A 23,205-nucleotide genomic window follows, 5' to 3' on the forward strand; every position below is an offset into this window, starting at 1 on the left:
GTGTGCCTGTGTATATCAGATTGCTGTGTGCCTGTGTATATCAGATTGCAGTGTGCCTGTGTATATCCAGATTGCTGTGTGCCTGTGTATATCAGATTGCAGTGTGCCTGTGTATATCAGATTGCTGTGTGCCTGTTTGTATCAGATTGCTGTGTGCCTGTTTGTATCAGATTGCTGTGTGCCTGTGTATATCAGATTGCTGTGTGCCTGTGTATATCCATGTTGCTGTGTGCCTGTGTATATCAGATTGCTGTGTGCTTATGTATATCAGATTGCTGTGTGCCTATGTATATCAGATTGCTGTGTGCCTGTTTGTATCAGATTGCCATGTGCCTGTTTATATCAGATTCCCATGTGTGTATATCAGATTGCTGTGTGCCTTTTTATAGCAGATTGCTGTGTGCCTGTTTGTATCAGATTGATGTGTGCCTGTTTGTATCAGATTGCTGTGTGCCTGTTTGTATCAGATTGCTGTGTGCCTGTTTATATCAGATTGATGTGTGCCTGTTTGTATCAGATTGCTGTGTGCCTGTTTATATCAGATTGCTGTGTGCCTGTTTGTATCAGATTGCCGTGTGCCTGTTTATATCAGATTCCCGTGTGTGTATATCAGATTGCTGTGTGCCTTTTTATAGCAGATTGCTGTGTGCCTGTTTGTATCAGATTGCTGTGTGCCTGTTTGTATCAGATTGCTGTGTGCCTGTTTGTATCAGATTGCTGTGTGCCTGTTTGTATCAGATTGCTGTGTGCCTGCTTGTATCAGATTGCTGTGTGCCTGTTTGTATCAGATTGCTGTGTGCCTGTTTGTATCAGATTGCTGTGTGCCTGTTTGTATCAGATTGCTGTGTGCCTGTTTGTATCAGATTGCTGTGTGCCTGTTTGTATCAGATTGCTGTGTGCCTGTTTATATCAGGTTGCTGTGTGCTTGTGTATATCAGATTGATGTGTGCCTGTTTATAGCAGATTGCTTTCTGTGTGATATTTTTATTATAATTTATTACCCAAGGTATATTTTCTCTTTATTATAGTCAGTTTCATAGTACCAGTATAGTTATAATGTGAATTGTATTCTTTTGTCTTATATATCTAGATTTTCAAAATCTAACATAAATATATGTATACATTGTAATCATAAATGGGAACACATAATAACATATCATATAGAATATAATATGGTACAATTTACTGTATTTGAATGTGAATTTGAAGAGCATGAAATAATTTCAAAATATTTGTTAGGTGAATCAAGCACTGGTATAAGTCGTGATGAGTACATTGGTCAAGTGGCCAAGGACATTGAAAACAAGCTACCTCCGACATTTGATATAGATCAAATAAGAAAGAACTTTGGATTAGAAATCTCACCAACCACTGTGGTATTGCTGCAAGAGTTGGAGCGCTTCAACAAACTAATTGTACGCATGTCCAGATCTTTAGCTGAGCTTCAGAGAGTAAGTAATCAAATAATAAGGGATGGGAATTTCTGTGTGAGAAGTTTTGTTTACTGATTTGTACAACTCTGTACATCTATATGTTACAGAGAATAGTTTCCAGAGTAAGAAGTTCATTTTGTGTGGGGGTTTTTATTTGTGAAAAAACTTTCAGCATCCAATTTATGTAGAATACAAAATGTAAGGTAACAATTGTAACAGTTGCGCACTCCTGATGTTGCAGCAAATACACGTCGAGCCCTTTATTTGTACAAAGCACGTAGATAGAATCCATAAAAACAAGTACATATCCCGTGTTATATGCCTGCTCAGAGAGAGCACAACAAGCCAAGCATGTTTCAGGCTATCCCTCAGCCTTGTGCACTGGCATAGATTAGTGCACTGGCCAGGATGTTATTTAAAGGCAGACATTTTTTCTTTCATGATTCAGATAGATAATACAATGTTAAAAAAAGTTTCCAACTTACTTATATTATATCATTTGCATCATTCTTATGTTATTCTTAGTTGAAGAGATATCTAGATATGTAGTGCTCCAGGACATGTGCACGCTACCTAACAGGAAATAGTTCTGCCATCTAGTGCTTTTGCTACTATATAACATTGTTGCAAAATGCTGCCATATAGTGCTGCAGACACGTACACACTCCTGAACGTACCTTCCTGCTTTTCAACAAAGGATAACAAACATTTGATAATAGAAGCACATTGTAAAGATTTTGGTTTTTATGTCCCTTTAAGCCACATGAACGTGGAATTTATGGTGTTGCTGTAAGTGCAGTTGTGTGGCATTGTTACCTAGCGATGCTAATTTGTAATACTCTGAACAGGCTTTGGCTGGGGAAGTTGGGATGAGCAGTGAGTTGGATGAAGTGGCTCGAGCTTTGTTCAATGGGCACATTCCTAACATTTGGAGAAAACTTGCTCCTGACACTTTGAAATCGTTAGGAAACTGGATGATCCACTTCAGGAGACGGTTTAATCAATATACATATTGGGTGAGCCCTTTGTTGTGTCTAATAGTTTCGGGAACGATACAGATTTCTTATTTTATGATTGTGACCATCTGATTAGCAGGAATAACCTCTGTTTCATGTTTGCAAGTTAGATTTCTGTTTATGACAGCTATTTCTACACACTTTGTAATATAACCTAAACTCATAATTCCCAACTTGACTATTGTTCGTGTCCTTAGCAAATGTTTTGCAATCCTTACATAGCTTTCAATGATAAATCAGCACATTTCCTGAACACCGCAATTTCCTTTATTAGGACTGAGCAAACGCATGAAAACAAAAAATAAGCAACCAGTGGGAAAGGACAACATTATTGCTAATGGCTGCCATGTATGTTAGATTGCAAGATGCTTAATCTCATAAAAAGCTACATTTATTATGTGCACTTTGCCCTTTTCTATCAATTTGTGTCAATTCATGATTTTATAGTGCTCAAACACTCAATCTCAAAATCTTATTCATGAACAAAATTCTAATGTCAATGTTTTATTTGTTTACATATTTCTTATTTCAAAAGTGTTGTTTGTTTATATTATGTGAACTTAGCATGTGCGATATTGACAGCACCCCCTAACAAAAAAAAATGTGCAAAAAGCTTAGATGTGCTGCACTAATATGGGAATATTAGTTTTTCAAGATGTGAAAGATCTTTAACATTATTTTAAGATCACATGAAAACTATTGTGAAAGGTTCTTTTTCTGATGAACTGAAATACTGTTAGTGACATCATTTCAAAATCACTAGAAAAGCTGTTTATATGATAGTTTGGAATTTGAGAAAGATTTATCATACCTTGTACACCTGTGTGACTTTAAACAAATTAGAACCAGATTTGATTAGATACCACATAGTTTTGATACATGTTGAAAGGAGTACAGAAACGAAAGAAGCTGAAATGTATCTCCATGTTCAGGTTAATGAGAGTGAGCCGACCGTCATGTGGCTGTCAGGTCTTCATATTCCCGAGTCCTATCTAACTGCTCTTGTGCAAGCCACCTGCAGGAAGAATGGTTGGCCACTCGACCGCTCCACATTGTACACTCAAGTGACCAAGTACCGGACAGCTGAAGAAGTTACAGAAAGATCGGGTCAAGGTGCGTTGAACCTATTGAATAAAAAAATATCTGAAAAAATATCTGTTTTAGAGGAGGATGCAACTCATGTTTAACCCCTTAACGACCGAGGACGTGCAGGGTACGTCCTCAAAAAAAAGGCAGTTAACGCCTGAGGACGTACCCTGCACGTCCTCAGTGTGGAAAGCAGCTGGAAGCGATCCTGCTCGCTTCCAGCTGCTTTCTGGTTATTGCAGTGATGTCTCGATATGGAGGCATCCTGCAATAACCTTTGTAAGCCATCCGGTGCAGAGAGAGCCACTCTGTGGCCCTCTCTGCACCAGAGATCGGTGGCTCACTGCGTTGGTGGGTGGGAGCCGGACCGGGAGGCGGGTGGCGGCCATCGATGGCCCTGGTTATGTGGAGGGGGGCGGGATCGTGGGCGGGGATGGCCGGGGGCACGCACGGGCGCGGGCGCGTGCACGGGGAGGGAGCGGGTGGGAACCGCTACACTACAGAAAATGCTACAATAAAAAATGTTAATAAATGCCTAAAATTTAAAACAAAAAAACCATCAGCAAGGTGGTGGGGGTTTGTCTGTGTGGGGGGAAGCTACACTACAGAAAAAAAAAAAAAAAAAACCAAAAATAGCACTTTTTTTTGCAAACTGGGTACTGGCAGACAGCTGCCAGTACCCAAGATGGCCCCCAATAAGGCAGAGGGGAGGGTTAGAGAGCGGTTTTGGGGGGATCAGGGAGGTTGGGGGCTAAGGGGGGAATCCTACACAGTAGCATATGTAAATATGCTAAAAAAAATTTTTTTTTTTTTTTTTTTAAAACCCTTTTATTTTAGTACTGGCAGACTTTCTGCCAGTACTTAAGATGGCTGGGACAATTGTGGGGTGGGGGAGGGAAGGGAGCTGTTTGGGAGGGATCAGGGAGTGGAATGTGTCAGGTGGGAGGCTGATCTCTACACTAAAGCTAAAATTAACCCTGCAAGCTCCCTACAAACTCCCTAATTAACCCCTTCACTGCTAGCCATAATACACGTGTGAGGCGCAGCAGGATTTAGCGGCCTTCTAATTACCAGAAAGCAATGCCAAAGCCATATATGGCTGCTATTTCTGAACAAAGGGGATCCCAGAGAAGGATTTACAACCATTTGTGCCATAATTGCACAAGCTGTTTGTAAATGATTTCAGTGAGAAACCTAAAATTGTGAAAACTTTTACGTTTTTTTTAATTTGATCGCATTTGGCGGTGAAATGGTGGCATAAAATATACTAAAATGTGCCTAGATCAATACTTGGGGTTGTCTACTATACTACACTAAAGCTAAAATTAACCCTACAAGCTCCCTAAAAGCTCCCTAATTAACCCCTTAACTGCTGGGCATAATACACTTGTGGTGCGCAGTGGCATTTAGCGGCCTTCTAATTACCAAAAAGCAACGCCAAAGCCATATAAGTCTGCTATTTCTGAACAAAGGGGATCCCAGAGAAGAATTTACAACAATTTATGCCATAATTGCACAAGTTGTTTGTAAATAATTTCAGTGAGAAACCAAAAGTTTGTGAAAAAATGTATGAAAAAGTGAACAATTTTTTGTATTTGATCACATTTGGCGGTGAAATGGTGGTATGAAATATACCAAAATTGGCCTAGATCAATACTTTGGGATGTCTACTAAAAGAAATATATATACATGTCAAGGGATATTCAGGGATTCCTGAAAGATATTAGTGTTCTAATGTAACTAGCGCTAATTTTGGAAAAAATTTGTTTGGAAATAGCAAAGTGCTACTTGTATTTATGGCCCTATAACTTGCAAAAAAAGCAAAGAACATGTAAACATTGGGTATTTCTAAACTCAGGACAAAATATAGAAACTATTTAGCATGGGTGTTTTTTGGTGGTTGTAGATATGTAACAGATTTTGGGGGTCAAAGTTAGAAAAAGTGTGTTTTTTTTCAATTTTTCCTCATATTTTATAAAAAAATTTATAGTAAATTATAAGATATGATGAAAATAATGGTATCTTTAGAAAGTCCATTTAGTGGCGAGAAAAACGGTATATAATATGTGTGGGTACAGTAAATGAGTAAGAAGAAAATTACAACTAAACACAAACACCGCAAAAATGTAAAAATAGCCTTGGTCCCAAACGGACAGAAAATGGAAAAGTGCTGTGGTCATTAAGGGGTTAAGGGTTGTGGAGTTAGAAAAGAAAGTGGCAAAAATGTATTAGACACACCCAGAGCCCATATACTAGCAACTATGTTATGTATTAACTTGTGTTCAGAATATAACTGCTGCACAGGGGCCACAACTCAGTAGAGACCCTTTCTCGTTTCTCCAATAATTACCAGTTCCTTTTCTGGTTCCAGTTCTCTCACCTTTCTATTCTTATTGGAAGCAGCTGTTTTAAATAACATAAACAGCCGGAGATAAGTTTTAGTGAATTTGGGTAGCACTTCAGTTTGCGGAGGACTTGTCAGACCATTCATGGGGGAGCAGATCTTCTGAGTATACAAATTCAGGGTACTCTAGCCAATAAAAAATAGGAACACGTAATCCATGCTATTGGAATGTTATGTTTAGTCTCTGATTTCCCCCTTGTTTTCTTGACGTCTGTCTTGTAGGATGCTTTATTTCTGGCCTCTATCTGGAAGGAGCAGATTGGGATATAGAGAATTCATGTCTTATCAAAAGCAAACCTAAAGTACTTGTAGTGGAGCTGCCAGTATTGAAAGTGATCCCTATTGAAGCGCATCGTCTGAAACTACAGGTGAGCAGTCTGTAAAGGATTCTTTATATAGTGTGTCATAACTATATATACTCACACTGCAGAGTGTAATGATGTCTGGCTGCTCAGTATTCAGGGTGACTCCTAAGTTACAAACACATTTGTAACCCGTTATATTTTTTGAGATTTAGTCATATGCCGTTGGATAAGAAGCATTAAAATCAGACAATGTAGATATTACTGATGCTTATGTTTTTATACAAATGATGGATCTGCTGCATCTCTAATATGCTAAATTGTATAAGAAAAGAACATTATAATCTATAAAAGAAAATATACACAGAAGTTAAACGTTGAGGGAAAGAAAATGAATATATTTAGTCATCTTCTACATAATTTTTCCTAAGAAATATCCTAGTATATTGCTCCTTTAAAGGGACAGTCAACACCAGAATTTGTTGTTTTAAAAGATAGATAATCCCTTTATTACCCATTCCCCAGTTTTGCATAACCAGCACTGTTATATTAATATACTTTTTACCTATGTGATTAACTTGTATCTAAGCATCTTCTGACAGCCCCCTGATCACATGACATTTTATTTATTATCTATAGACTTTCATTTTAACCAATTAGTGCAGTGTCTGCCACAAGCAACGGACGTGATCACAATGTTATCTATATTGTTTACATGAACTAGCTCTTCCCTTTTGTGAAAAGCAAATAAAAAAGCATGTGATAAGAGGCGGCCTTCAAGGGCTTAGAAATTATCATATGAGCCTTCCTTGGTTTAAATTTCAACTAAGAATACCAAGAGTGCAAAGCAAAATTGGTGATAAAAGTAAATTGGAAAGTTGTTTAAAATGACATGCCCTATCTGAAACATGAAATGTTTTTTGGACTTGACTGTCCCTTTAAAGATACAAACTTGATTCTAGTTTAGCACATTAGGTCACTTTTCCACAGAAAGCCACAACAGACTATCAATTACACAGGCAGCTCCAGCATGGGGACTGGCTGTAAGCACACTAGTTACTAGGGAGTGTAGGAAAAATCCTTGCTTTGTAGCTATTAGGTATTACGAATGTATTCACATCCAGTCAGAGGGCAACAAACTTTATCATAATTTTTATGGGCTTTAGCAATAAAATTGATAATACATGTCAAAACTTTATCTTCTTTTAATGCTTTATTTAAATAGCCCATATTTTTTTGGGTGCATAATGTCCCTTTAAAGGGACAGTGTACTGTAAAATGTTCTCCCTTTTAATGTGTTCCGAGTTATCCATGTGTATTAAATTGCTTACAGATAGCTTTCACTGTCATTTGAAATAGCTGCTTTTGCATCCTGTTGTATCTGCAAATTTCAGTACTTCAGGACCAGCAAATAGAGTAGATTTGCATAATTGTCAAATGCATAATAAAAAGACAATGCCAAGGCAGTTAGTCTGAACTTCAAATGTGTAGTAATTTCTTTTACAAGATACGATGAGTCCACGGATTTCATCCTTACTTGTGGGATATCGCATCCTGGTCAGCAGGAGGAGGCAAAGAGCACCACAGCAGAGCTGTATATATAGCTCCTCCCTTCCCTCCCACTCCAGTCATTCTCTTTGCCTGTGTTAGTGATAGGAAGAGGCAAAGTGAGGTGTTAGTTTAGTTTCTTCAATCAAGAGTTTGATGTTTTTAAAATGGTACCATTGAGTGCTATTTTATTCAGGGTGTAGCTGTATTCCTTGTCAGCCTCTAGAGTAGAGTTACAGGTGGCTTTTAAGCAATGGGAACTGGGGAGATTTTCATTCTCTCTGCGCCTCCCATACTATGTGCTGCCCTGCTGATGATGGTCTTAGCAGATATTATCTAAGACCCTGTTTGTTCCCACAGATCTACAGGAGGAGATGAAAAGGACCTCTTCATCGTGTGGGACAAGTCATGCTGTTGCCCAGCATTGAGGTAGGTGCAGTCTTTAATTTCTGGGACACTAAGTAGCTCAGAACTGACTGGCCTTTATTTCCTATATAAGTAAAGGGTACTCAATTTGCACTAATAACTTATTTGCATGGGTGTATTCCCTTCATGGCTCTGTGACAGCTGTAATTACCGTGGAGGCTCACTCTTGTTTTAGCCCGGTTGAATGGACAAACACAAAGGGCAACAGAGTGTGTGGGCTTGACGCTGGGGATTGGTAGCTTGGAGTTATATACTTCGGTGTACTCTGCTCTAACATTACCATAATAGGCAGTGCACTTGAGGGAACACATTGATTTTTTTACTTGTCCGGCATTAGTTTTTTCTACATGATCAATACTTATACGGGTTGAGTTTGTTTACCGCCCACGAAGGGCGGGGCTTAGCGTTCGCGGGCTTAGCCGCGCAGTTGTTATTCTGGATCAGGAAGTGGCCCGATCGGCAGCATACTTTAAGGCTCCGTTGTTTCCTAAGTCCGCTTGTTTCAATAACCTCACAAGCGCTCTTAGGCACGCCGCAATCAAGGAGATAGTCGTTGTCACGTGGGGACAGGTAGGCACCGCAGCTGAGCTGTGGCGTGGTGACAGACATTTCATCCAGGGTGCAATTGTTTAATTTCTGTCCCTAAGACATTGCTCAATTTCAGAGAGTGTGATTTTAAAACCAGCAGTAAAAACGCAGTTTGCTTTCTGTTTTTCACTTATCGAGTATTGAGCTGTAAAATTTGAACAATTTTATTTTTTAAAGGCACAGTGCACTCGTTTTTTAAAGTTTTTTGTTATCAGTTATATTAGGCTGATTACATGTTATTTATGTTTTGAATCATCACATAATTATCAGTACCACGACCAATCTTGCTTTTGCTTATTTTTGTCATGGATGACCTTCAACACAGTACATGTTCTATGTGTTTAAATGCCAATGTGGAACCCCCTGTTACTTTTTGTCCCTCATGCACTGAGAGGGCATTACAGTTTAGAGAGCAGATTTTCTTTAATAAAAGTATATCTAAGGCGGATGTTTCTCAGACTGATAAGACTCAGAGTATGCCGCAACTTTCTCCCCAAGCGTCACAGCCCTTAACGCCCACTCAAGCGGCGCCAAGTTTCTCTGCAGCCTCTGCTGCAATTACTCTGCAGGACATTGCTGCAGTTATGTCATCTACACTTTCTGAGGCGTTATCTGCCTTTCCCGTACTTCAAGGCAAACGCAGTAGGAAGGATAACCTCATGGTCCATAAAACTTCTGATGCTTTAATGGCGATCTCAGATATACCTTCCCAGGGCTCTCAATTGGAGGGTATGGAGGTCCTATCCGAGGGTGAACTTTCTGACTCAGGAAGTGTCTTACCTCTGACGGATTCATATGTGGTATCTTTTAGGTTTAAGCTTGAACACCTCCGTCTGTTGCTAAGGGAGGTTTTGGTAACTCTGGACGACTGTGATTCAATAGTGGTTCCTCCAGAGAAATTGAGTAAGTTGGACAGATACTTGGAGGTCCCTTCTTATTCTGATGTTTTTCCAGTTCCTAAGAGGACTTCAGAAATTATTGCTAAGGAATGGGAGAGACCGGGTATTCCATTCTCCCCATCTCCTGTTTTCAAGAAAATGTACCCTATAGCTGACGCCATTAGGGACTCTTGGCAGACGGTCCCTAAGGTGGAGGGAGCTATTTCCACCTTAGCTAAACGAACTACTATCCCTATTGAGGATAGTTGTGCCTTCAAAGGCCCTATGGATAAGAAATTGGAGGATCTCCTTAAAAAGATCTATGTTCACCAGGGGTTGCTATTGCAACCGGCGGCCTGCATTGTTACGACTGAGGCTGCTTATTGGTTTGATGCTTTGGAAGAATCTCTTAAAACTGAGACTTCTTTGGAAAAAATACAGGATAGGATTAAAGCTCTCAAATTAGCTAATTCATTTATTACTGATGCTTCATTGCAGATTACCAAATTGGCAGCTAAGAGTTCAGGATTTTCCATCTTAGCACGCAGAGCCTTATGGTTGAAATATTAGTCTGCGGATGTGTCATCTAAGTCTAAGCTTTTGGCCATTCCTTACAAGGGGAAGACCCTGTTCAGGCTTGACTTGAAGGAAATTATTTCTGACATCACGGGAGGTAAGGGTCATTCCCTCCCTCAGGATAAGAAGTCCAAACAGAAAGGGCGACAGAGTAATTTTCGTTCCTTTCGAAATTTCAAGGGAGTTCCCCCTTTCTCTTCCTCTAAACAGGATGGGAACTATTCACAAACCAAGTAATCTTAGAGACCCAACCAGTCTTGGAACAAGGGTAAACAATCCAAGAAGCCTACTGCTGTTTCCAAGTCAGCATGAAGGGTCGGCCCCCGATCCAGGACCGGATCTAGTGGGGGCAGACTTTCTCTCTTTGTCCATGCTTGGATAAGAGATGTTCGGGATCCCTGGACACTAGAAATTGTATCTCAGGGATATCAGTTGGAGTTCAGAAACTCTTCCCCCAGAGGAGGGTTTCTTCTTTCTCGATTATCTGCAAACCAGATAAAAAGAGAGGCGTTCTTACGTTGTGTAGGAGACCTCTCTTCCATGGGAGTAATATGTCTCGTTCCAATACAGGAAGAGGGCCAGGGGTTTTATTCAAATCTCTTTGTAGTTCCCAAAAAAGAGGGAATGTTCCGACCTATTTTAGACCTCAAAAGTCTAAACAAGTTTCTCAGAGTTCCATCATTCAAGATGGAAACTATTCGTACCATTCTTCCATTGATCCAGGAGGGTCAATTTATGACTACCGTGGATTTAAAGGATGCATATCTTCATGTTCCTATCCACAGAGATCATCACAAGTTCCTGGGGTTTGCCTTCCTGGACAAACATTGTCAGGATTCACCTTAAGTATCACTTGTTAACAAGAATTAGGGATGCTGTACCTTTAACAACAAGTTGCTTCACTTCCTGTTTCCTATAAAAGACTGCCACTCCTTTAGTTCAGTGCTTGGTATTGAGTCAACTTTGATACTATGCTCTCTTGAGAATTTACAGATTAACTTTCTAGTGATTCAGCACAAATCTACAAATACCCTTCAAGCCTTTTACTTCGTTGCTGTGCTCTTATTCAAGATTCTCCCTTTGTTACGATACCATCAGACATTCCGGCCGGATCTACAAGATCAATCCGCGGTGACGTCACACGCCAACGGGATCGTTCAACCAGGCAATTGCTGCAGCTCTCATACTCATCGGAACTCTAAGTGTCATTGAACTTACCTCTCAAATCTAAACTTGCCATCCGGCTCTGATAAGGTACCACTCTTCTTTCATGGCTTATTATAATTAACCAAATACTCGCAGCTATCATGCTCTAACAAAATACTATCAGGAGTATGTAAGTTCTATTTAACTCTGTCTATTGTTTTCAAATTAGTCTCATTTGTATCTTTCATTTTCCAAATTGTTTTCAGCAAGTTGATACTTTTTGATACTACATATCTCAGCTTATATTTTTTCCTATAACTTCTGTCATTATTCCACACAAGTTTCATTTACTAAACTTAACTGCATTCAACTGTAGTAACATACAGGTGGCAGTTTTAAGCTATTATTTTTTTTCCTTGAAACTCATATCAACTGTTTAGAATTATAATCGTGACTCACGTTATCTTTATGGTAACCTATGTGTTTCTCATATAATTCTAATCCACAATTACATACTTTTATCTCAGCAGCTGTGGTCTAATCGAAGTTTCCATTTCTTTTATTTCATAGATAGTTTGTTTAGCAAACAGACTGTGACAAACATTTTCAGTTCGTGGCTCTTCCTTTAGGTCTTGCCACGGCACCCAGAATTTTCACAAAGGTTCTGGGGTCTCTGCTGGCGGTCTTCTGAGACCGCGGAGCATTGCAGTGGCACCTTATCTGGATGATATTCTGATCCAGGCGTCGTCTTATCAGCTAGCAAAGTCTCATACCGACATTGTTCTATCCTTCCTGAGGACTCACGGGTGGAAGGTGAATCTGGAAAAGAGTTCGCTAGTTCCTCAGACAAGGGTTCCTTTCCTGGGAACTCTAATCGACTCTCGATCCATGAAGATCTTTTTGACGGAGTTAAAGTTAAAGATTCTGCATACATGCCGAGCCCTTCAGACCAATCCTCGGCCGTCAGTGGCTCAGTGCATGGAGGTGATCGGATTGATGGTAGCGGCGATGGACATCATTCCGTTTGCTCGTTTTCATCTCATACCTCTGCAACTGAGCATGCTTAGTCAGTGGAATGGAGATTATACAAATTTATCTCCTCAAATACATCTAGATCAGGAGACAAGGGACTCTCTTCTATGGTGGTTGTCGCTGGATAATCTATCCCAGGGGACATGCTTCCGCAGACCCTCATGGGTGATAGTGACAATGGATGCCAGCCTGTAGGATGGGGAGCAGTCTAGAACTCCCTGAGGGCTCAGGGTGTATGGACTCGAACAGAGTCTCTACTTCCCATCAACATCTTAGAGTTGAGAGCAATATTCAATGTGCTTCAGGCTTGGCTTCAGTTGGCTTCAGCCAAGTTCATCAGATTCCAGTCGGACAACATTACGACTGTAGCTTACATCAATCATCAGGGAGGAACAAGGAGTTCCTTAGCGATGATAGCCAAGATAATTCAGTGGGCGGAGGCTCACTCTTGTTATCTGTCGGCAATTCACATCCCAGGTGTGGAAAACTGGGAAGCGGATTTTCTAAGCAGACAGACATTTCATCCGGGAGAATGGGAACTTCATCCGGAGGTATTTGCCAACCTGATTCTCAGATGGGGAAGGCCGGAGTTGGATCTTATGGTGTCTCGCCAGAATGCCAAGCTTCCGAGATACGGGTCCAGGTCCAGGGATCCCCAGGCCGAGCTGATAGATGCCTTGGCAGTGCCTTGGTCTTTCAGCCTAGCTTATGTGTTCCCTCCATTTGCTCTCCTTCCCCGGGTGATTGCTCGAGTCAAACAAGAGAGGGCTTCGGTGATCCTCATTGCTCCTGCATGACCTCGCAGGACTTGGTATGCCGATCTGGTGGACATGTCATCTCAGCCACCATGGAAGCTTCCATTGAGGAAAGACCTTTTCATTCAGGGACCCTTCCATCATCCGAATCTCGTTTCTCTGCAGCTAACTGCTTGGAGATTGAACGCTTAATTTTATCTAAGCAAGGGTTTTCTGATTCGTTCATAGATACCTTGATTCAGGCACGTAAGCCTGTTACTAGAAAAATTTACCATAAGATATGGCGTAAATATCTTTATTGGTGCGAATCCAAGGGCTACTCATGGAGTAGGGTTAGGATTCCCAGAATTTTGTCTTTTCTCCAAGACGGATTGGAGAAAGGGTTGTCAGCAAGTTCCTTAAAGGGACAGATTTCTGCTTTATCTATTTTGTTACACAAGCGTCTGGCAGATGTTCCAGATGTTCAATCCTTTTGTCAGGCTCTGACTAGAATCAGGCCTGCTTTTCGACCTATTGCTCCTCCTTGGAGTTTGAATTTAGTTCTTAAAGTTCTTCAAGGGGTTCCGTTTGAACCTATGCATTCCATAGCTATTAAGTTGTTATCTTGGAAAGTTTTATTTTTGGTTGCTATTTCTTCTGCTCGCAGTTTCTGAGCTTTCGGCATTACAATGTGATTCTCCTTATCTTATTTTTCATTCCGATAAGGTGGTGTTATGTACCAAACCTGGTTTTCTTCCTAAGGTTGTTTCAAATAAAAATATTAATCAGGAAATTGTTGTTCCTTCCTTGTGTCCTAATCCTTCTTCTAAGTAGGAGCGTCTGTTACATAATTTGGACGTGGTCCGTGCCTTGAAGTTCTACTTACAGGCGACTAAGGATTTTCGTCAATCGTCTTCCTTGTTTGTCGTTTTTCAGGGAAACGTAGGGGTCAGAAAGCTACTGCTACTTCTCTTTCTTTTTGGCTGAAGAGTATCATCTGTTTTGCATATGAGACTGCTGGACAGCAGCCTCCTGAACGAATTACGGCTCATTCCTTTAGGGCTGTGGCTTCCTCATGGGCATTCAAAAATGATGCTTCTGTTGAACAGATTTGCAAAGCTGCAACTTGGTCGTCTCTTCACACTTTTTCCAAATTTTCCAAATTCGATACTTTTGCCTCGTCTGAGGCTGTTTTTGGGAGGAAAGTTCTTCAAGCAGTGGTGCCTTCCGTTTAGGTTCCCTGTCTTGTCCCTCCCGTTTCATCCGTGTACTATAGCTTTGGTATTGTATCCCACAAGTAAGGATGAAATCCGTGGACTCATCATATCTTGTAAAAGAAAAGGAATTTTTTCTTACCTGATAAATTTGTTTCTTTTACAATACGATGAGTCCACGGCCCACCCTGTTTTTCTAAGACAGGACTTTAATTTTGTTAAACTTCAGTCACCTCTGCACCTTGGCTTTTCCTTTCTCTTCCTAACTTTGGTCGAATGACTGGAGTGGGAGGGAAGGGAGGAGCTATATATACAGCTCTGCTGTGGTACTCTTTGCCTCCTCCTGCTGACCAGGAGGTGATATCCCACAAGGATGAAATCCGTGGACTCATCGTATCGTAAAAGAAACAAATTTATCAGGTAAGAATAAATGTCCTTTTTTTTTCTGACAAATTTTAAAGTTATGTCTATTTCCACTCCTCCTGTATCATGTGACAGCCATCAGCCAATCACAAATGCACATACATATATGCTGTGAATTCTTGCACATGCTAAGTAGGAGTTGGTGACTCAAAAAGTGTAAATATAAATAGACTGTGCACATTTTGTTAATGGAAGTAAATTAAAAAGCTGTTTAAAAATGCCTGCTGAATCATGAAAGTTTAATTTTGACCTGAGTATCCCTTTAAGTACTGATTATAAAAGATATGTAAAATTGAAGCTGACAAAGAAATTACACCCCTAGCGGGTGATTAGAGATAAGTATTAAAATGTTTATTTTCAACTGCTCTCTATAAGTACTGACTTTTGTGTAAGATACAAAAAAAGAGGCAATTGTGCATAGAAAAAAAGATAAGATAAGGGTGACTGCTCTCCCTAAAAACTCTGCCTTTTGAACTAGGATGTGGTTGCAAATAATAAAAAAGGGGGGGAAAGCTATTTCATATAGAAAAACAAACGTAAACTAAACTTTTTCCCATATGTATTTTACTCTGCAGCTGCTACAACAAGTCACTGGAAGTTAATTTAGGGGAAACTAATTTTACAATACATATATTGAGACTGGTTTGGGTACTGCAAAGCAGCCTCTATGTGCAGCACTTAGAAACCTAGGGCTCCATTACATATGCAGCGTCGCCCGCAAAAGCCGGCGACGCCAGATTTTACGCGATTTTGGTATTACATATACGGCGTAGCATACAAGTTGCCCGCGTATATTTCACCCTTCGGACTTATTTTTTTTAACCATAGACTAACATAGAACAGACACGCAATTTAGTATCCAATATACAGCGTAAGGACTTACGCGCGCAGAATTCAGAGAATCTACTCCATTCTTATGTTGCCACAAATTGCAGGCGCAGGAACCCTTGCACTGACTAAAAAAGCAACGTAACTCCCTGGAAGCCTTAACAAACACATACATTTAAGCAGCATCTCAAGGTTAAAGGGACAGTATACTATGATATTGTTTTTTTAAGGTTTATTTGTGTATTTGAAATAGTTTGAAGCCACAACATAATCAAATGGATTGAGCTTGTAGGTACTTTATCACATTGTGGACATATACTTGCTTATTTACTTTAAATTTCTTCTCAAAGCAATCAACAATACTTGGAGGAGAGAACAATGGGAAATCATAATTGTATTACCTTCATCTCTTTATATATGGGTTTATATATGAATTTAGAATAGCATAATTACGTGTTGCATTTTTATATGAAATCGCGGTTCATTTTTACGAGTGTTAGCCTAATTTGCATAAAACTACTCTTTCTCTTGTTAAGTGTATCCAGTCCACGGATCATCCATTACTTGTGGGATATTCTCCTTCCCAACAGGAAGTTGCAAGAGGATCACCCACAGCAGAGCTGCTATATAGCTCCTCCCCTAACTGTCATACCCAGTCATTCTCTTGCAAGCCTCAACCAAGATGGAGGTCGTAAGAGGAGTGTGGTGTTTTATACTTAGTTTATTCTTCAATCAAAAGTTTGTTATTTTTAAATGGTGCCGGAGTGTACTGTTTATCTCAGGCAGTATTTAGAAGAAGAATCTGCCTGCGTTTTCTGTGATCTTAGCAGAAGTAACTAAGATCCATGGCTGTTCTCACATATTCTGAGGAGTGAGGTAACTTCAGAGAGGGAATGGCGTGCAGGTTTTCCTGCAATAAGGTATGTGTAGTTAATATTTTTCTAGGGATGCTGCTGATCCGAACTAATGTAAGTAAAGCCTTAAATGCAGTTATAGCGACTGGTATCAGGCTTATTAATAGAGATACATACTCTTATAAAAATGTGATATAAAACGTTTGCTGGCATGTTTAATCGTTTTTATATGTATTTGGTGATAAAACATATTGGGGCCTAGTTTTTTTCCACATGGCTGGCTTGAATTTTGCCTAGTAACAGTTTCCTTAGGCTTTCCACTGTTGTAATATGAGTGGGAGGGGCCTTTTTTAGTGCTTTTCTGTGCAGATAAAATACTGACAGAGACATTCAGCTTCCCTCTGCATGATCCAGGACATCTCTGGAGGGCTCAAAAGGCTTCAAAGTCGTTTTTGAGGGAGGTAAAAAGCCACAGTAGAGCTGTGGCAGTTGTTGTGACAAAAAAAAACAAAAAAAAAAAGTTTTTGTCTTTTATTATTCAGTTTTGGGTATTAAGGGGTTAATCATCCATTTGCAAGTGGGTGCAATGCTCTGCTAACTTGTTACATACACTGTAAAAATTTTGTTAGTGTAACTGCTTTTTTTCACTGTTATTTCAAATTTTTACAAAATTTGTGTTTCTTAAAGGTGCAGTAACGTTTTTTATATTGCTTGTAAACTTGTTTAAAGTGTTTTCCAAGCTTGCTAGTCTCATTGCTAGTCTGTTTAAACATGTCTGACACAGAGGAAACTACTTGTTCATTATGTTTGAAAGCCATGGTGGAGCCCCATAGGAGAATGTGTACTAAATGTATTGATTTCACCTTAAACAGTAAAGATCAGTCTTTAACTATAAAAGAAATATCACCAGAAGATTCTGACGAGGGGGAAGTTATGCCGACTAACTCTCCCCACGTGTCAGACCCTTCACCTCCCGCTCAGGGGATGCACGCTAATATGGCGCCAATTACATCAGGGACGCCCATAGGGATTACCTTGCAGGACATGGCTGCAATCATGAATAATACCCTGTCAGAGGTATTATCCAGGTTGCCTGAATTAAGAGGCAAGCGCGATTGCTCTGGGGTTAGGAGAAATACAGAGCGCGCAGATGCTGTAAGGGCCATGTCTGATACTGCGTCACAATATACAGATCATGAGGACGGAGAGCTTCAGTCTGTGGGTGACATCTCTGATTCGGGGAAACCTGATTCAGAGATTTCTAATTTTAAATTTAAGCTTGAGAACCTCCGTGTGTTGCTTGGGGAGGTATTAGCTGCTCTGAATGACTGTAACACAGTTGCAGTACCAGAGAAATTGTGTAGGCTGGATAAATACTATGCGGTACCGGTGTGTACTGATGTTTTTCCTATACCTAAAAGGCTTACAGAAATTATTAGCAAGGAGTGGGATAGACCGGGGGTGCCTTGTTCCCCACCTCCTATATTTAGAAAAATGTTTCCAATAGACGCCACTACACGGGACTTATGGCAGACGGTCCCTAAGGTGGAGGGAGCAGTTTCTACTTTAGCAAAGCGTACTACTATCCCGGTTGAGGACAGTTGTGCTTTTTCAGATCCAATGGATAAAAAATTGGAGGGTTACCTTAAGAAAATGTTTATTCAACAAGGTTTTATTTTACAGCCCCTTGCATGCATTGCACCTGTCACGGCCGCGGCGGCATTCTGGTTTGAGGCCCTGGAAGAGGCCATCCATACAGCTCCATTGACTGAAATTATTGACAAGCTTAGAACACTTAAGCTAGCTAACTCATTTGTTTCTGATGCCATTGTTCATTTGACTAAACTAACGGCTAAGAATTCCGGATTCGCCATCCAATCGCTTAGGGCGCTATGGCTTAAATCCTGGTCAGCTGACGTGACTTCGAAGTCTAAATTACTCAACATTCCTTTCAAGGGGCAGACCTTATTCGGGCCTGGTTTGAAGGAAATTATTGCTGACATTACTGGAGGTAAGGGTCACACCCTTCCTCAGGACAGGGCCAAAGCAAAGGCCAAACAGTCTAATTTTTTGTGCCTTTCGAAATTTCAAGGCAGGTGCAGCATCAACTTCCTCCGCTTCAAAACAAGAGGGAACTTTTGCTCAATCTAAGCAGGCCTGGAAACCTAACCAGTCCTGGAACAAAGGCAAGCAGGCCAGAAAGCCTGCTGCTGCCTCTAAGACAGCATGAAGGAACGGCCCCCTATCCGGCGACGGATCTAGTAGGGGCAGACTTTCTCTCTTCGCCCAGGCGTGGGCAAGAGATGTTCAGGATCCCTGGGCGTTGGAGATTATATCTCAGGGATATCTTCTGGACTTCAAAGCTTCTCCTCCACAAGGGAGATTTCATCTTTCAAGGCTATCTGCAAATCGGATAAAGAAAGAGGCATTCCTACGCTTTTTTGATCTAAAGATCTTAAACAAATTCCTCAGAGTTCCATCTTTCAAAATGGAAACTATTCGGACCATCCTACCCATGATCCAAGAAGGTCAGTACATGACCACAGTGGACTTAAAGGATGCCTACCTTCACATACCGATTCACAAAGATCATCATCGGTTTCTAAGGTTTGCCTTTCTAGACAGGCATTACCAATTTGTAGCTCTTCCCTTCGGGTTGGCTACAGCCCCGAGAATCTTTACAAAGGTTCTGGGCTCACTTCTGGCGGTTCTAAGACCGCGAGGCATAGCGGTGGCTCCGTATCTAGACGACATCCTGATACAGGCATCAAGCTGTCAAGTTGCCAAGTCTCATACAGAGATAGTTCTGGCATTTCTGAGGTCGCACGGGTGGAAAGTGAACGAGGAAAAGAGTTCTCTATCCCCACTCACAAGAGTCTCCTTCTTAGGGACTCTTATAGATTCTGTAGAAATGAAAATTTACCTGATGGTGTCCAGGTTATCAAAACTTCTAAATGCTTGCCGTGTTCTTCACTCCATTCCGCGCCCTTCGGTAGCTCAGTGTATGGAGGTAATCGGCTTAATGGTAGCGGCAATGGACATAGTGCCATTTGCGCGCCTTCATCTCAGACCGCTGCAATTATGCATGCTGAGTCAGTGGAATGGGGATTACACAGATTTGTCCCCTCTGCTAAATCTGGATCAAGAGACCAGAGATTCTCTTCTCTGGTGGTTGTCTCGGGTACACCTTTCCAAGGGTATGACCTTTCGCAGGCCAGATTGGACAATTGTAATAACAGATGCCAGCCTTCTAGGTTGGGGTGCAGTCTGGAATTCCCTGAAGGCATAGGGATCGTGGACTCAGGAGGAGAAACTCCTTCCAATAAATATTCTGGAGTTAAGAGCGATATTCAATGCTCTTCTGGCTTGGCCTCAGTTAGCAACACTGAGGTTCATCAGATTTCAGTCGGACAACATCACGACTGTGGCTTACATCAACCATCAAGGGGGAACCAGGAGTTCCCTAGCGATGTTAGAGGTCTCAAAAATAATTTGCTGGGCAGAGTACCACTCTTGCCACCTGTCAGCAATCCATATCCCAGGCGTGGAGAACTGGGAGGCGGATTTTCTAAGTCGTCAGACTTTCCATCCGGGGGAGTGGGAACTCCATCCGGAGGTGTTTGCTCAGTTGATTCATCGTTGGGGCAAACCAGAGTTGGATCTCATGGCGTCTCGCAGAACGCCAAGCTTCCTTGTAACGGATCCAGGTCTAGGGACCCAGAAGCGACGCTGATAGATGTGCTTGCAGCGCCTTGGTTCTTCAACCTTGCTAATGTGTTTCCACCGTTTCCTCTGCTCCCTCGACTAATAGCCAAAATCAAACAGGAGAGAGCATCGGTGATTCTGATAGCACCTGCGTGGCCACGCAGGACTTGGTATGCAGACCTAGTGGACATGTCATCCTTTTCACCATGGACTCTGCCTCTAAGACAGGACCTTCTGATACAAGGTCCTTTCAATCATCCAAATCTAATTTCTCTGAGACTGACTGCATGGAGATTGAACGCTTGATTCTATCAAAGCGTGGCTTCTCCGAGTCAGTCATTGATACTTTAATACAGGCACGAAAGCCTGTTACCAGGAAAATCTACCACAAGATATGGAGTAAATATCTTTATTGGTGTGAATCCAAGACTTACTCATGGAGTAAAGTTAGGATTCCTAGAATATTGTCTTTTCTCCAAGAGGGCTTGGACAAAGGATTATCAGCTAGTTCCTTAAAGGGACAGATTTCTGCTCTGTCTATTCTTTTGCACAAGCGTCTGGCAGAGGTTCCAGACGTCCAGGCATTTTGCCAGGCTTTGGTTAGATTTAAGCCTGTGTTTAAACCTGTTGCTCCCCCGTGGAGCTTAAACTTGGTTCTTAAGGTTCTTCAAGGAGTTCCGTTTGAACCCCTTCATTCCATTGATATTAAACTTTTATCTTGGAAAGTTCTGTTTTTGATGGCTATTTCCTCGGCTCGGAGAGTCTCTGAGCTATCTGCCTTACAATGTGATTCTCCCTATCTGATTTTTCATGCAGATAAGGTAGTTCTGCGTACCAAACCTCGGTTTTTACCTAAGGTGGTTTCTAACAAGAATATCAATCAAGAGATTGTTGTTCCATCGTTGTGCCCTAATCCTTCTTCAAAGAAGGAACGTCTTTTACATAATCTGGACGTAGTCCGTGCCTTGAAGTTTTACTTACAAGCTACTAAGGATTTTCGTCAAACATCTTTCCTGTTTGTCGTTTACTCTGGACAGAGTCAAAAAGCTTCGGCAACCACTCTTTCCTTTTGGCTTCGGAGCATAATAAGCCTAGCCTATGAGACTGCTGGACAGCAGCCCCCTGAAAGGATTACAGCTCATTCTACTAGAGCTGTGGCTTCCACCTGGGCCTTCAAAAATGAGGCCCCTGTTGAACAGATTTGCAAGGCTGCGACTTGGTCTTTGCTTCACACTTTTTCAAAATTTTACAAATTTGATACTTTTGCTTCTTCGGAGGCTGTGTTTGGGAGAAAGGTTCTTCAGGCAGTGGTTCCTTCCGCTTAATCCTGCCTTGTCCCTCCCATCATCCGTGTACTTTAGCTTTGGTATTGGTATCCCACAAGTAATGGATGATCCGTGGACTGGATACACTTAACAAGAGAAAACATAATTTATGCTTACCTGATAAATTTATTTCTCTTGTAGTGTATCCAGTCCACGGCCCGCCCTGTCCTTTTAAGGCAGGTCTAAATTTTAATTAAACTACAGTCACCTCTGCACCCTATGGTTTCTCCTTTCTCTGTTTGTTTTCGGTCGAATGACTGGATATGACAGTTAGGGGAGGAGCTATATAGCAGCTCTGCTGTGGGTGATCCTCTTGCAACTTCCTGTTGGGAAGGAGAATATCCCACAAGTAATGTATGATCCGTGGACTGGATACACTACAAGAGAAATAAATTTATCAGGTAAGCATAAATTATGTTTTATTGACACTTTCTGTGGATAAAATACTGGCGTAAGTTACTTGCGACGACTAAAATGTGTATTTGCGCACATTTCAGAGGATCGCCAGTTTGTCCTACTTACGCCAGTTTAGCATCTAACGGCGCAGTATATGTAATACCCCGATGTGCGAGGTGAAATTACGGACGGTGCGGGTTCCCACGCTTGCGCCGAAACCTGCGCCGTATATGTGATCGCGCCCCTGATGTGCTGATGACACTAGAATTAAACACCTGTCCACATGTAGTTCTGTGTTGCTGTACACTTCTATTTTAAATAGATTATATAGTTTTTACCATATATACTTTACTAGTAATAACTTATATTGAGACCGGTTCAGATACAGCATTAAAAAGAAATATTAAGTGGTTACATATTTGGGCTGTCACGTTTTGGATTATGTTCCTTAAAACATGCTACCTATAATAATGTTAAACGTCCGTGAGTATATTACCAATGTCTTTAGTATTACTGTTGTCAGCAGTTATAAATTAGCAGCACATTTAAAAAAGAAAAGAATGAACGAGCAATAATTGGAATGTTTAACTGGATCCCTCTGTTTTCCAGAACACCTTCAGAACACCAGTATATACCACATCCATGAGGAGGAATGCGATGGGCGTCGGCCTGGTGTTTGAAGCAGATCTCTTTACTACTAAGCACATTTCGCACTGGGTGCTACAGGGTGTCTGTCTCACTCTCAACTCTGACTAAACTCATTTATTTTTGGATATTTATATAAATTAACTATTTTCTGTAAAAATATTAAAAAGGAGAATATTTTGCCTCTTAAACATCTTTAAATCTTCATATAATCTAAAGTATTTTATAAGCATGTATTTACAAGATAAATAAAGTGTAATTATTCAAATAAAAAATCTCCGGAGCCGTTTGTTAGAGCCAGAAATGTGTTTTTATTTCAACTTCCCAGCAATCATCATTTCTTACATACAAAAACAAGTTAAATGTCAACTGTAGATGTTTTGGTTTATTTGTTTAGTTATCAGAAAGGGGAATAATGCATTGCTCCACAATGCATTGCAGCCAGGGGGATGAAAAGCAGAATAGCTGCATTTACCTAAATGCCGTTATTTTTCTGATAGCAAATGCTTTTCAGCACACAGACTTGATAAATAATTATGTAAAATAATTTACAAACAACTTGAGCAAAACAGCATTTTAGTAAGCGGCTGCTCGTGCTCTAGCTGGTGCCTAACTGCAGTGATGCTGAATGTTTTTGATAATTTGC

At 40.8% G+C, this 23,205-nt stretch overlaps 1 protein-coding gene across 1 annotated transcript in view; it reads left to right on the forward strand.

The window, feature by feature from the left end:
- Positions 1–22,834, forward strand: part of DNAH10 (dynein axonemal heavy chain 10) — a 540,282-nt gene extending 517,448 nt beyond the window's left edge. The window contains exons 75-79 of the mRNA XM_053699776.1: positions 1,240–1,451; positions 2,282–2,449; positions 3,382–3,562; positions 6,162–6,307; positions 22,524–22,834. Coding sequence (XP_053555751.1) covers positions 1,240–1,451; positions 2,282–2,449; positions 3,382–3,562; positions 6,162–6,307; positions 22,524–22,670 — 854 coding nt within the window. The 3' untranslated portion in view covers positions 22,671–22,834. The remainder of the gene's footprint in view (positions 1–1,239; positions 1,452–2,281; positions 2,450–3,381; positions 3,563–6,161; positions 6,308–22,523) is intronic.
- The last annotated feature ends 371 nt before the right edge of the window (positions 22,835–23,205 follow it).

This window comes from Bombina bombina, chromosome 2 (assembly GCF_027579735.1).
Source record: "Bombina bombina isolate aBomBom1 chromosome 2, aBomBom1.pri, whole genome shotgun sequence".
In the NCBI taxonomy this organism is placed as follows: Eukaryota; Metazoa; Chordata; class Amphibia; order Anura; family Bombinatoridae; genus Bombina; species Bombina bombina.